Here is a 15,000-nt window from a genome sequence, read left to right on the forward strand (position 1 = left end):
CAACAACAACAACAATGATTCCCTCCTCTCTCTCTCTCTCTCTCTCTCTCTCTCTCTCTCTCTCTCTCTCTCTCTCTCTCTCTCTCTCTCTCTCTCTCATTTTCAGTTGCGTGTTTTTCCTTTTTTTTTACCTAGTTTTCCCTGTACATCGAGGTCAATTTATTTCCTCCTTTATCTGCACTGTTTCTTTCCCTTCCATTCAACAATTTTGAAATCTCTCTCTCTCTCTCTCTCTCTCTCTCTCTCTCTCTCTCTCTCTCTCTCTCTCTCTCTCTCTCTCTCTCTCTCTCTCTCATAGACTATAAGTATCGTGAGATCAAATTAGCAGCAACCATTTTTTTTAAATATTATTTACTTACTTATCTTATTTTATTTTATTTAATTAATTATTTTTTATTTTTTATTTTTTTTTGTTATTTGCGACATTAAACGTCATGTTCCATTTTCGGATTTAAAGTGTGTGCGTGTGTGTGTGTGTGTGTCTGTGTGATTCACTTACGGTCGTCTGGTGGTCACCCAGACAGCCGTTCCCCTACGGAAAGAGCTCAGAGCTCATAGTGACCGATCTTTGGGTAGGACTGAGACCACTGACACACCACACACCACACACCGGGACAGCGAGGTCACAACCCCTCGGGTTACATCCCGTACCTACTTGCTGCTAGAGAGCTACACATTAAGAGGCTCGCCCATTTGCCTCGCCGAGCCCGGGATTCGAACCCGGGCCTTCTGAGCCAAGTGTACTAACCACTACACTACGCGGTGTGTGTGTGTGTGTGTGTGTGTGTGTCAGTGAAAAAACACGCACAAGACATATATCGGAATGTAAATAAGAGAAATTTTAGTAGGCTGTATGTCACCCTTACATCAATTTCCCTACACACACACACACACACACACACACACACACACATACACAACGCGTGCACGCGAGGCCCTGGTAGGATAAATCTGACTATTGAAAATTCTTTCATGTATTTCCTCAGATGAGAGAGAGAGAGAGAGAGAGAGAGAGAGAGAGAGAGAGAGAGAGAGAGAGAGAGAGAGAGAGAGAGAGAGAGAGAGAGAGAGAGAGAGAGAGAGAGAGCCTCCTCCTCCCACATCCTTTCTTTCTTTCTTTTTAGAAAAGTGGGGTGAAGCGAAGTAAGAGTGGGGATAGAAGAAGGATATAGTGAGAAATATTGAAGTATAGTAAGAGTTAACAGTGTGTGGGCAGTCCACGTTGCTATTGTTGATAGTGTAGGTAAAAATCTGTTCTTTCCTCGCTCTTAGACACTTTGATATAGTTAGGTTTGAGTTTCCAACCTATAAATTTGCAGCTGGATGTAAGTGTAGGTGTAATGAGTGACATATTTGTGTGGTGATTAGCTAGTTTTTTTTTTTTTTTTTTTTTTTTGAAGGGTCGTATGTACGTGTTTCTTGTGTGAGTGTTTTTTCGTATTGATGTTGATGTTCGTGTTCCAAGTTATGTGTGAGTGTGTGTGTTTGTGTGATGTGTGGTGTTGGTGAATGTAAATACTGAATGTAAAATAATGTTGGTTTCGTGTTTCAAGTTATGTGTGTGTGTTTGTGTGATGTGTGGCGTTGGTGAATGTAAATACATATATACATGATATAATTTTTTTTTTTTTTTTTTTTTTTTAAGGCAGAGATCAGCTAAACCATCACTATCCCTATCCAACAAGACTGCCTTATTACTTGTTTATTTACATCCCACATCCACAAACACATCTACACACACACGCGCACACAAAGGGCGAAAAAAATATATGCATATATATATATATATATATATATATATATATATATATATATATATATATATATATATATATATATATATATATATATATATATATATATATATATGCACATTTTTGTGGATATTATATGCATGTGTGTTTATATATATATATATATATATATATATATATATATATATATATATATATATATATATATATATATATATATATATATATATATATATCCTAGGAGAGAGATAATTAGCATTTTTTTTTTTTTTCCGGATTTGTTCTTGTCCTTCGCTGTATTTTCCTTGTGCATAAAGAACACTATAGCCAATTAGCACCCTTGATGTATCCCTATATCATAATTGCGTGTAATGTAAATCATAGTTTGTACATATTCAATAGTGCTCATGTCATGTTCTGTTAAGTTTGATTCACTAGATTCAAACTTGTATAAACCCTGTTATAAAGAATTGAATTTTCTGCCGCAACTTGATAATGAATGTATCTCATCTCTTGTCTTTATTCATATATATATATATATATATATATATATATATATATATATATATATATATATATATATATATATATATATATATATATATATATATATATATATATATATTTTTTTTTTTTTTTTTTTTTTTTTTTTTTTCTTTTAATCTTCCCTATTGACTTCATTATGAGCACCATTATTGAGTTTATTCCAGTCGTACATCACTGCATCTGGGAACCACTTACTTACTTTCTATGTATTTCATAAGTGTTCTATAAATCTGACGTATTCTATAAAATCTAACTTGACAAATTCATGTATTCTATAACTTAAACTTCACCACACGTGAACAAACTCTCGTCCCTTCTTGATAACACATCGCAGTTCCCCCACCACATTAATATCACTTGTCGGTGGGGTGGGAAGGCAGAAAGCACACGGCAGTGAGTCATTTTTTGTGGTGGTTTTGGGCGAAGCGTATGAAGTTTGCTACCTTGTTCTCATTGGGAGTGGCGGACGCAGGCATTTGTTACATAATCCGAGGCAGGGTAAGTAAGACGTGGTGTAGCTTTGCTTGTCACTAAAACAACAAAGTCTTCATAAGGGAAAAGTTTGCAGGGGAAGTTAGGCCTCTGCTAGTCTCTCTCTCTCTCTGTCTCTCTCTCTCTCTCTCTCTCTCTCTCTCTCTCTCTCTCTCTCTCTCTCTCTCTCTCTCTCTCTCTCTCGTTTCCTTTTACTCCTTCTCTCTTTCAGGCACAAAACACCGAAAAAAAAAATAAATAAACTTACCAAGAAGAATGATGGGAAGAAGAAATAAATGAGCAGATGAATACAGGGAGGAAAAAAGATGAGATGTACTGAAAGAAGAAATGAAAGATGAAATGGCAAAATGAGGAGAAAGTGGAATGAATGAAAGAAGAAAGTAAGGAAGGAAAGAAACAAACGAACGAGCGAATAAACAATGCAATAATATAAGGAAGAAAGAAAGCAAGGAATTACGGAAGGAGAGAAAGAAGTAAATAAAGAAGAAAGGTAAAAAAAAAAAAAACGAACGAAAAAAGATAGAAAACAGCAAACAAAAGCAATCAAGAACAGAAGAAACAACACACACACAAAAAAAAAAAAACTACGACACAAGAATTAACACCAACACCAAACACACACACACACACACACACACACACACACACACACACACTCGCACCAAAACAATGGAAACACCAAGCTTTACGAGGGTTGCTCCTGTTACAAAGTGGAGTGTGGCAGTGGAGACACACACACACACACACACACACACACACACACACACATACAGAGAGAGAGAGAGAGAGAGAGAGAGAGAGAGAGAGAGAGAGAGAGAGAGAGAGAGAGAGAGAGAGAGAGAGAGAGAGAGAGAGAGAGAGAGAGAGAGAGAGAGGGGAGGGGGGGCGAGGGGACACACTGCAAGAGGAGAGTAATGGCGAGAGATGCAAGGTGTAGATGGTGAGAGGGAAGAGAGTGAGAGAGAGGGAGAGGAACTGAGATGAACAATGGATTGAGATGTGTGTGTGTGTGTGTGTGTGTGTGTGTGTGTGTGTGTGTGTGTGTGTGTGTGTGTGCGCGCGCTCGCGCGACCATGTGAATTGATTTGAACTGAAGTGAATTGAATTTATTCTTTCTCGGATTTTAAGTTCAAAGTATGGAGAACAGCTCCTGTTATTATAAACATTGTTTCATCCAACAAATACACACACACCCACCCACCCACCCACCCACCCACCCACCCATCCACATTCCCCCTCTCTCTCTCTCTCTCTCTCTCTCTCTCTCTCTCTCTCTCTCTCTCTCTCTCTCTCTCTCTCTCTCCACACGCAAAACCAAATATGCAGACACACACAAAAAAAAAAAAAAAAAAACACAAACAAATAAAAAAAGGAATTCACTCAGAACATTTCATTGGCACTGCATGATAACAATTCTACACACACACATGACAGTTCCCTCGTTTCCTCTCCCTTCCCTCTCTGCATGGGCGGTTTTATAGAGTATTCAGGGCAAGGTTTCATCCTCATCTTCTCTCCGCCGGTTTAGAGATCACACAGTCATTAAAAAAAAGAAAAAAAAATTTTTCAATCAGCTCTAATTTCATAGTTCCTCTATAGTAAGTTTATCTCCTCGTCTTGCATCGAGCACCGGAGGGAGAAGTGGAGGGGAGGATGGGAGGGTTAGGTGAAGCGGGAGATGAAGGAGGCGGAGGAAGGGAGGCATGGAGAGATGAAGAGAAGGGATAGGAGGGGGAAAGATTAAAGACATGAGGAAGGGAGACAGAATGTGTAATGGAGAGATGCAAAAAAGATGAATGGAGGGAGACTGGAAGGTACAGTGCTAGACAGAGAGAGAGAGAGAGAGAGAGAGAGAGAGAGAGAGAGAGAGAGAGAGAGAGAGAGAGAGAGAGAGAGAGAGAGAGAGAGAGAGAGGATTGTTTATAAATGATGTGTGATACTTTTCAGATAGTTTCATCTCTCTCTCTCTCTCTCTCTCTCTCTCTCTCTCTCTCTCTCTCTCTCTCTCTCTCTCTCTCTCTCTCTCTCTCTCTCTCTCTCTCTCTCATCTCAGTTTTCATCTCTATCAACCCTGATTTATTTCCTTTCCCTCTTCGTTTGTCTGTCCCCACTTACTTCTGATCAAAATTACTTCTTATCTTTTCTATCTCAGTTCCCATTTATCTTCCTCTCTTTTGCATTTCTAATCTCAACGTTTCTGTATTACTAACTTCAGCTTCTCTTCCTTGCATTTCTCCCTCTCTTCCTCTTTTACATACAGTCCGTCCTTCAATTTTCTCTCCTCCTCTTTCTCTTCCTCCTTCTCCTCATCCTCTTCGTTCGCTTACCGTTCTTTTTTTTCCCCTCTTTCTCCATTATTGCCTTCATTTCAAGTCTCCTCTTCCCTAGATTTCCATACGTCCCTTTTCGCATTTTTCATCCTTATCTCTACCTCCTCTGATATTCCTTCATTTTTTTCATTCTTTTCCATGTCCTTTTTTTTTCCATTACTTGTCTCAAATGTTTACCTTATTTTTTATTTATTTATTTTTTTACTTTTCTATTATGTGTTCTTCTTTTCGTAGTTTTATCATTTCGTATCTATATCTTTTCAATCTTTCAAATTTATTCCTTTCATTTTCTGTTTTTCTCTTTTTTTTTGTCTCAGATTTACTCTTAAATTTCTTCAATTATTTTTTCTTACACTTCTCCGTTTTCATTATTTTCAATGCTCTATTTACATTTTTTTTTATTATTATATCGTTTTATGAGCAATCATCTTTCTTCTTCATTTACTTTGTATTGCACCTCTTTTATTTGTCTTTCTCTTCTCTGGCTATGCAATTTTCCCTAGTTTCATTAATTTCATCCGATCATATTTGTTTTTGCTTTGACTATTTTCTAGAATCTCTTTATAATTTCTTTGTTCATATAATTTATCACGCATTTTGTCTAATTCCCTCATTCCGGAAATATTTCTCCTTCTCCTTCTCCTTCATCTTCATTTGTCATTCTCTTTTTCACAGTAGTTTTCCACTTTTCCTTATATTCATTAATTCAACAGATATTCCTTCATCTCTCTCTCTCTCTCTCTCTCTCTCTCTCTCTCTCTCTCTCTCTCTCTCTCTCTCTCTCTCTCTCTCTCTCTCTCTCTCTCTCTCTCTCTCTCTCTCTCTCTCATCTTACCATGCTTTCAATATTATTTTATCAGTACACTCTTTCTTTCCTATATTTCATGTTCATCCATTCCCTCTCTATTCCTCCATTCCACAAGTATTCCATCTTCTTAACTCTCTTCTTCTTTCCATTCATTTTTCATCATCTTCCCTTGTTCTTTGGACATTGCAATCTTTCATTTTTTAAATTTATAATCATCTTCTCTCGCTCTATTACGTCATTTTACAAATATCCTATCTCCTTTTTCACCTTCCTTCTCTTCTCTTCATCATTTCCTTCCCTTCTTCCTCTTTTCCCTTGACTACGCTCTCTTTCCTTCTTAAATTTCGAATATTCATCTTTCCTTTATACTTAAAAGTATATACTATACACCTGCAGTTAATATCAAGACTCTTGAAATTTTTCCTTTGTTTATCTTCACTTAAAATTTTATAGGCAATTTTCATGTTTATAAAAACAAAAAGACTCGCCTACTATGTTGTACTTTCTCTAACACACACACACACACACACACACACACACACACACACACACACACACACACACACACGCGCGCGCGCGCGCGCGAGCACATGTAAGAAAAAAAAATATATATATATATATATATATATATATATATATATATATATATATATATATATATATATATATATATATATATATATATATATATATATATATATATATATATATATATACGAGGGATACACCAGACTTTCTTCATTTAGTGCAACGTTTGACCTTGACAGAAGGCATCATGAGACACTGCATGACGTGGCGATGTTGTGAAGTCCACACTGTGTAACAAGCAAGCCAGCAAGAAATGACTAGAAGATAAAATCAATTTATTTCAAATAACAAAGCTGCTCCAAAGATAAAGAAAAAATAATATAAATAATAATTTAATAGAATTATCAAATATACGAATACTTCGATTTTTTTTTTAGAAAATCGTCTTTTGTTGTTATACAAATTCTTTCTTTTACCGCATATTTAAATTTCTCAACCTTATCTGCTCCCTCCCAAACCCTCAACCTGTTCTTCTTCTTCTTCTTCTTCTTCTTCTTCTTCTTCTTCTTCTTCTTCTTCCTCTTCTTCCTCCTCCTCCTCCTTCTCCTCCTTTTCCTTCTCCTCCTCCTTCTTTCTCCTCCTTTTCCTCCCCCTTCTCTCCTCCTCCTCCTCCTCCTTTTCTAATACAACCACTGCTGCTGCTGCTGCTGCTACCACCGCCACCACCACCTTTTTCCTTCTACTTCTCCCTGGCATCCCCCACCCTTTGAACCCTCCAGTGCACATATGATTTTTTGTAGATTTTTCTATCCCTGCTGCGGCGGGAGAGTGTGCCGGGGTGCTGGTGACTTGAGTAAAGTTGAAAATGTGATGAAAAAAAGTGTACCTGTGAACCTGCAGCTTGTGAGAGAGAGAGAGAGAGAGAGAGAGAGAGAGAGAGAGAGAGAGAGAGAGAGAAGAGAGAGAGAGAGGAGAGAGAGAGAGAGAGAGAGCTACGTAATTAGTTTTGTAGTTCCTGAATGTAACGGGAGCAAAGGGAACAAAAACGGAATAAACATGAACAGTAGGAACACATAAGAAAAGGAGAAATTAGGATTACAAGGAGGAGGATGAGGAGCAAGTCAACGAAAGAAGAACATATAGGAATAAATAAGAATAAACAGGAAGAGCAGACACCAGGATTATGAAAGAGGAGAAAAGAATGGGAAATACATATGAATAATAGGAATACATAGGAAGAGTATAACATAGGAAGAGTGGATACTAAGATTAGAAGATAAACCAAAAATAAATACATAAATAAGTGGCAATATATATGAGGGACAGATATTAAGAAGAAAATTGGAATAAGTAGGAATACATGGACAGAGCAGGTGCTAAGATTAGAGGGAAAAGAGTGTGAAATACATAGGAAAGAATACGTAGTAATACATGTAAGGAGATTATGATACGAGGAGAAAAGAAAATTGTAGAAGAAAAATAAGGGGAATCTTGAAAGAAGAGAAGAAAAGAGGTTGGAAGAGAGAGAAAAAAAAAGGTTGAAATAACGATGATATATGAAGATAGGGAAAAATGAAAAAAAAAAAAAAATGGGGGATGAAAAAAAAAATGGGGATGAAAAAAAAAATGATGATTATACAGGAATGCATTAGAGATACATGAGAAGAACTGATACCATGACAGAAGAAGGGAGGGAATACATGATAATACATAAAACATATACATAAATCACAATGACGTAACAAAAGAGAGGCGATAATAAAAAAGAGAAAAAAAATATAGCAATACACAGAAAAAAAAAATACCTTGACAAGAGGATGAAGAAAGATGAAGAAAAAGGAAAATACATAGATACCTAGAAACACACATGCAAACAAGAAATACCATAGATATCTACTGAACTAAGAGATACTGACAAAAAAAAAAAAAAAACAGTGAGAGGGAGAAAAGGACGGCGTACAGCACGGTGGAGGAGGAAGTGAAGGAGGAGGAAGAGGAGGAGGAGGAGGAGGAGGAGGAGGAGGAGGAGGAGGAGGAGGAGGAAGTAGTGGTGGTGGCGGGAAGGGGTGAGAGTAGCAGGAACCATGATAGGTCAAGAGATAAAGCAACACAAGACAAGGTAATATCCAGCGTACAATGGCATGAAAAGAAGCAACAATAAAACTCGATTGCCAAAAGTAACAGTGAAAACGAAAGGGAGAGAAAGGTCGCATCTTTTTCCGTTGTGATATTGTGAATTATATATGCGTGCCTTATATTGTAAGTCACTGCTTACTGTTAAGAACACACTGCGCTGTACAGGGAATAATTCATCGTCAACATCGGACACAGAAACCAGACAAAAAATTAAAGTGTCAAAAAGCATAAGTAAAGCCAAAAAATAAAAAAATAATAAATAAATAAATAAAAATAAAGAAATATATGAAAGTAAAAAAATAAATAAATAAAAAAAATAAAAAGAAGTCTGGTATTACTGAAACGCGTTGCTCTCTCATAAGGAATATTTTTTTAGTCATCATTAATATTAGTTTTTTTTTTTCAGTTTTTCCTCAATTAATGAAGCAAAAACCTTTTTTTTTTTTTTTTACCACTGGAATCATGAAAACGTTCTTGAAAACTTTAACAACACCCAATGAAGATAAAATTAATCAAAATAAGACGAATGCTTTTCTCTCATCCCTCTCCCTTCCTTCCATCTCTCATTCTTCATCTCCCGCCCCTTCTTCCTTTCCTCCCTCCCTCCTTCCCTTCCCCTCCCACGTCCCTCCCGCTTGCCTCCCTCCATCACGTTGCAGACCTTCAATCACTCAGAGTTAATCCATCACATCTACTCTCCTGCTTCTTCTCTTTTTCCCTCTTCCCCGTTCTCTCCTTCCATGTTTCCATTCATCCACCAAGCCACTCACGCCTCTATTCCTCCTTTCCTTGCTTCTCTCTTCCTCCTTGTAGTTCTGTAGAGTGTGGTCTACAGAGCTACAAGCACGCATCGCTCATTTACGAATAAAAATGATAAACAAAACTACTTATTCCATTGCTAGGGAAGAATGAAAACTGCAAGACAATTTTTCCATTAAAGGAGAGAAAAAGGCGTGAAGAAAATATGATAAAAAGAAAAAAAGAGCTGAAATATTGCATGACTTATGTACGAATATGAGAGAAAATGCATAATCTATCAGAAAGAAGAAAAAAAAAGACTGTGATCTAACTTTCGAATAAAGGAAGGAAACTCATCAATTCCGTTAATTGTCAAGTGTGAACAAAGAAAAAGGATGGCGAGTCCTGCGTGGGATCATGAAAGGCCCTTGATGTGCCGGGGACGTGAAGGACGCCCCCCACACGAAGGAAAGGAGCACAAGAACCCCGGAAAACCTTTATTTATTTATTTGGGGAAAACTTTGGAGCCAGTCTGAAACAAATAAAAAGTTATAGGGACTCACTAAGAGAGAGAGAGAGAGGAAACGAGCAGAAGGTGTTAGGAAGTCTGCGGAAAGTTAGTGCGGGGATCCAGTGTAGAATAAAGATATCTATGGGGATTTTGGGCGTAGGCTCAGTCAGGGGGTATTTGGGGGAGAGTGTAGGGGAAATATACCAAAGTGTAATGAGCTTTGGGGAAAAGTTTACGAGGAGTTAAGGAAAGTTCAAGGGAAATCACAGAGTTTATGGGTCTTAGGGGAAGGTATTTCGTGGGAAGAGGAATTGCGAGGCTCAAGAGGGATGAAGAAGAGTACCACAGAGAGGAGGAGGCTGGAGGAGGCAAGACAAGAGAGAGAGGGAAAACGATAGAATAATTGGGTGGAACATCGCGAGAAGAGAGAGAAAAAAAAGTGGGCAGAAAAAATAAAAGAAAGAAAAAGTTTATTAGCGAATGATAAATAAAAATATGGAATAATGTAAAAGAAAACAAATGAACGTGAAAAAAAAAGATGAAGAGAAGATGAAAAAAATAAGACAAAACCTGAAGAGAAGAAAGGAAAGAGAAGGAGAAGACGGGAAGAAGATGGAAGAGGTTGAAGTAATGATAACGTGTGGGTTAATGTGTGGGTTAACGAGCTTCAAAGAGAGTGACACCAACACGGATAGCCTCCAACACGCTGCGGTCCAGGCATGACTCACGGATCACCTACTGGGAGGTCAGTGTGTTGAGGTTGTGAGTGTGTGTTGCCGCGTCAGGCTTTCTACCGCAGGGGGTCTTGGCAAGAAGTGGGGCCACACAAGGAAATGAAATCACAAGCTAGGAAACTTTATGTTGAAATAATACAGCGGTCGTGACTGACTGTTGTGACTTCCTTGTCACTGTTTGTGTGCTTTGTGGCGGACAGGAGAGAGAGAGAGAGAGAGAGAGAGAGAGAGAGAGAGAGAGAGAGAGAGAGAGAGAGAGAGAGAGAGAGAGAGAGAGAGAGAGAGAGAGAGAGAGAGAGAGAGAGAGAGAGAGAGAGAGAGAGAGAGAGAGAGAGAGAGAGAGAGAGAGAGAGAGAGAGAGAGAGAGAGAGAGAGAGAGAGAGAGAGAGAGAGAGAGAGAGAGAGAGAGAGAGAGAATTTCTTGCTGTGCATTTAGCATGTGTGTGTGTGTTAGCATGTGTGTGTGTGTGTGTGTGTGTGTGTGTTTGGTGTGTGTGTGTGTGTGTTATACTCGATATACTTCAACGTAACAATACATAATATTTTCCTTTAATTACTTTGAATGGCAAGTTATTTTCTTTTATACTTCCGTTCTCTACTACCACCACCACCACCTCCATCTTCCCCTCTCAGCTTCCATCCCACCTCAGCACGTATTTTCCCCGCTCCCATTCAAGACGCACATGATAGATGGCACCCCTCTGCGCCGCGTCCTTGGTCCTCGCCAGCCTCGCACACTGACAGCCTCCAACATTACCTAATTCGGTCCAGAGACTGGCTGCGTTCAGGCCTTCCCTTCGCTAGATATATGTGTTTATTGTTCATTCCTTACTAATCACAATAGTAGTCTCTAACTCACTCACTTCTGCTGACAATTATCGTACTTTATGCATTCGCCAACTGTTAGTCAGAATAAAAATATGACTACAGTGGATGATTAAACAGTCTACCCAGATCTACGACAATAACTTATTCTTGTCACTTATTTGGGTTCGAAGTAGTACATGACTAATGACACACCACGCGCACGTACACACACACACACACACACACACACACACACACACACACACACACACACACGCGCGCGCGCGCACGTACACCACACACACACACACACACACACACACACACACACACACACACACACACACACACACACACACTGAAATTCCCTCCATACTTCTGCATTTCCTATTCCCTTGACATGAACTGTTTCAAAAGGGAGGTTTCAAGATACTTATTCTTAAATTTTGGATAACGCTTTTTTCCTATTCCAGAGTCCCCTCTTACATAACACACACACACACACACACACACACACACACACACACACACACATACACACACACACACACACACACCGACCTACTTAACAGCTAATCAGAAGGAAGACAACAAAACACAAACACACAGAACTTACGTGCTCATCATCATCTCATCTCCTTTCAATTCAATTTACACAAACTGAATATTCTTAAGCACTCTCATTTACATATGTCGCATTTTTTTTTTTCCGCTATCTCTTTTCCTTCCTCTACTGGCATCTCTAGGTATTCATTCCTTTCCTTGTACATAACACTCATTAAAATGGAGATCTCTGCAAAAGGGAAGAGGGTCAGAATGTGCTCCACTTTGGAAGTTAAGTAGTCAAAGAATTTCTTATAATCAGAGGAGTTAGGTGAGAGGTATACAGCACAGATAAATTTAGTATGAGAGTGACTCTGTAGTCGTAGCCAGATGGTGGAAAACTCGGAAGATTCAAGAGTGTGGGCACGAGAGCAGGTTAAGTCATTGCGCACATAAACGCAGCATCCAGCTTTGGATCGAAAATGAGGATAGAGAAAGTAGGAGGAAAGAGGATAGAGAAGAGCCAGTAGGCTTATGGACCTGATGGGGTCCCTCCTATTGTTCTCCGAAACTGTGCCTCCGTGCTTGCACCTTGCCTAGTCAAACTCTTTCAGCTCTGTCTGTCAACATCTACCTTTCCTTCTTGCTGGAAGTTTGCCCACATTCAACCTGTTCCTAAAAAGGGTGACCGTTCTAATCCCTCAAACTACCGTCCTATTGCTTTAATTTCCTGCTTATCTAAAGTTTTTGAATCTATCCTCAACAGGAAGATTCTTAAACATCTATCACTTCACAACCTTCTATCTGATCGCCAGTATGGGTTCCGTCAAGGCCGCTCTACTGGTGATCTTCTGGCTTTGATTATTGATGATGCTTGTTTGCAATCACCACTTATTGAGGCATTATTCATAAAAAGTCTTAAAAACAATTAAATTTATAATTGGTATGGTATATAGACTCCCAACTCAACATTCACTGATTTTCTTGAGTCTATGGAAGAAATTTTACAAGTATTATCGAATTTAAAGATGAAATGTTATGTAATGGGGGATTCTAATGTCAATTTGTTACATATCAATGAAAATGCCACAACATACATTAACATGTTTCAATGTTACAGCTTCTCTCATAAGTAATTATAAAACCAACTAGAGTGACTGACAGGTCTGCCACTTTAATAGGTCACATCTGGACAAATGACATGCAAAATTATGTACACGTCCAGGGACAAAATATGGAGGAAATGGTTAATACTTTAAATCATCAATTAATTAAGGTATCTGACTGGATAACTAGCAACGTGTCTAAAACTTTCTAGATGGTGTCTTGTCTGACAAACGTAAATGAAGTTAATATTAATATAAAGATAAAACACAATTTCTTGAGTAAAGTTAATTGCATAAAATTTCTTTGCTTAATAATAGATGATAGATTAACATGAAAACAACACCTACATCAACTCTGTAGTAAATTGTCACAAATAACTGGTGTCTTGTACAAAATTACAAACAATATAACTGTCCAATGTCTGAAATTTATATATATGTCTACTGTTTATCCACATGTAATAAACTGTTCGGCAATTTCAGGGGGAGCTTTTAAAACACTCTTAGATGGGTTATTTGTTGCGCACAAAAAAATAACGAGAGTAATGTTTCATAGAAAAAAACGGTACGATCATACTAATCCTCTATTTTGTGAACACAACCTTTTGAAAGTCCCCGATATAATATTCTTGCAAACTTGTATATTTCTTTTCAAATCAATTTACATATATCCCAATAATACATCTTATAAATTACTATCCAATAATATTAATAACAATAGAAGGCCAGATGACCTCAAACTTCCTCTCTGTAGGACTGTCCACGAACAGAGAAGTGTGAGTGTGCGCGGCGTCAGGGAGTGGAACAGCCTCCCGCACGATATTAAATCACTAACCTCTATCAATTTGTTTAAAAGCAAAGTGAAATGTTTCTTACTTCTAAACTATGAATGTTAACCATAGCAATGTCTGTGAATCATGTGCTGTTATGTGTTGATGCACAGACACACATGTCAGGTGTGCACCATCTTGTGGACGTGTGTATGTACATCACCAACAATGATATCATTAATAGAAAACTTTGGCTAATATAACATATGTTACGGCAAAGTATGTATGTAACCATGCATACATTTGTTATGTATGTATGTGAGTATGTGTATGTATGTGCACAGGTTTGTATGTGGCCATGTGTGTGTGTGTGTGTGTGTGTGTGTGTGTGTGTGTGTGTGTGTGTGTGTGTGTGTGTGTGTGTGTGTGTGTGTGTGTGTGCGTGTATTGTGTGCCCGCATGTATGCATCATGCTGTACGTATGTTCGCATACAGGTTGCTTATGTGTGAGTGTGTGTGTCTGTGCATGTACATATGAATGTGTGTATGTATGCAGTTATATGTTGTGGTATGTATGTTTGTGGGTATCTATGTAAGTGTGTCTACCTGTGTTTGTGTTCGCGAAGTTCACGTATGTGAACATATATGTGGCACAGTATAGCATACTATACACTCCATCACTCATTATTGTGTCATGTGCTGCAAACAACAAAACAAGTAGTCTATTATTACCTCTATCATGTGCAAAAATGGCGGCTCAAATAGGAACAAGTCAGGGTGTAAACATTTGCGCTACTTGTGTCATTCTTTATTCAGGTCTGTATAAAAGCTTCGGCTTGATGGACCTGGCCTTACGTATTGAACTGTGTATGAAATGCAGAAATGCATTAATGTTACAAAAGGCAAACAAAATATATCAATCAATCAATATCAATCAACCTCTCTCTCTCCTCTCTCTCTCTCTCTCTCTCTCTCTCTCTCTCTCTCTCTCTCTCTCTCTCTCTCATCTCTCTCTCTCTCTCTCAGGCGGTCTGTTCACCACCATCCTACTTTTCGCCACTCAGCCAAAACTGAACCAAGGTACATTTTTAATTTCATGAGAACTAGGATGGGAGGAAAAAGCAGTCGACTGTCAGTGGAGGCACGGCTGAGCCTCCTGGGCGAGTGTGGCGTGGACGCCGTGAGGCTGTCCCGCCC

At 38.4% G+C, this 15,000-nt stretch overlaps 1 protein-coding gene across 1 annotated transcript in view; it reads left to right on the forward strand.

Annotated features, from left to right (window-relative positions):
- Positions 1-14,911: 14,911 nt before the first annotated feature.
- Positions 14,912-15,000, forward strand: part of LOC135097911 (nematocyst expressed protein 3-like) — a 1,116-nt gene continuing 1,027 nt past the window's right edge. Inside the window, exon 1 of the mRNA XM_064000036.1 lies at positions 14,912-15,000. This exon is cut by the window's right edge and continues 58 nt beyond it. Coding sequence (XP_063856106.1) covers positions 14,912-15,000 — 89 coding nt within the window.

This window comes from Scylla paramamosain, unplaced genomic scaffold, assembly GCF_035594125.1.
Source record: "Scylla paramamosain isolate STU-SP2022 unplaced genomic scaffold, ASM3559412v1 Contig36, whole genome shotgun sequence".
NCBI lineage: Eukaryota > Metazoa > Arthropoda > Malacostraca > Decapoda > Portunidae > Scylla > Scylla paramamosain.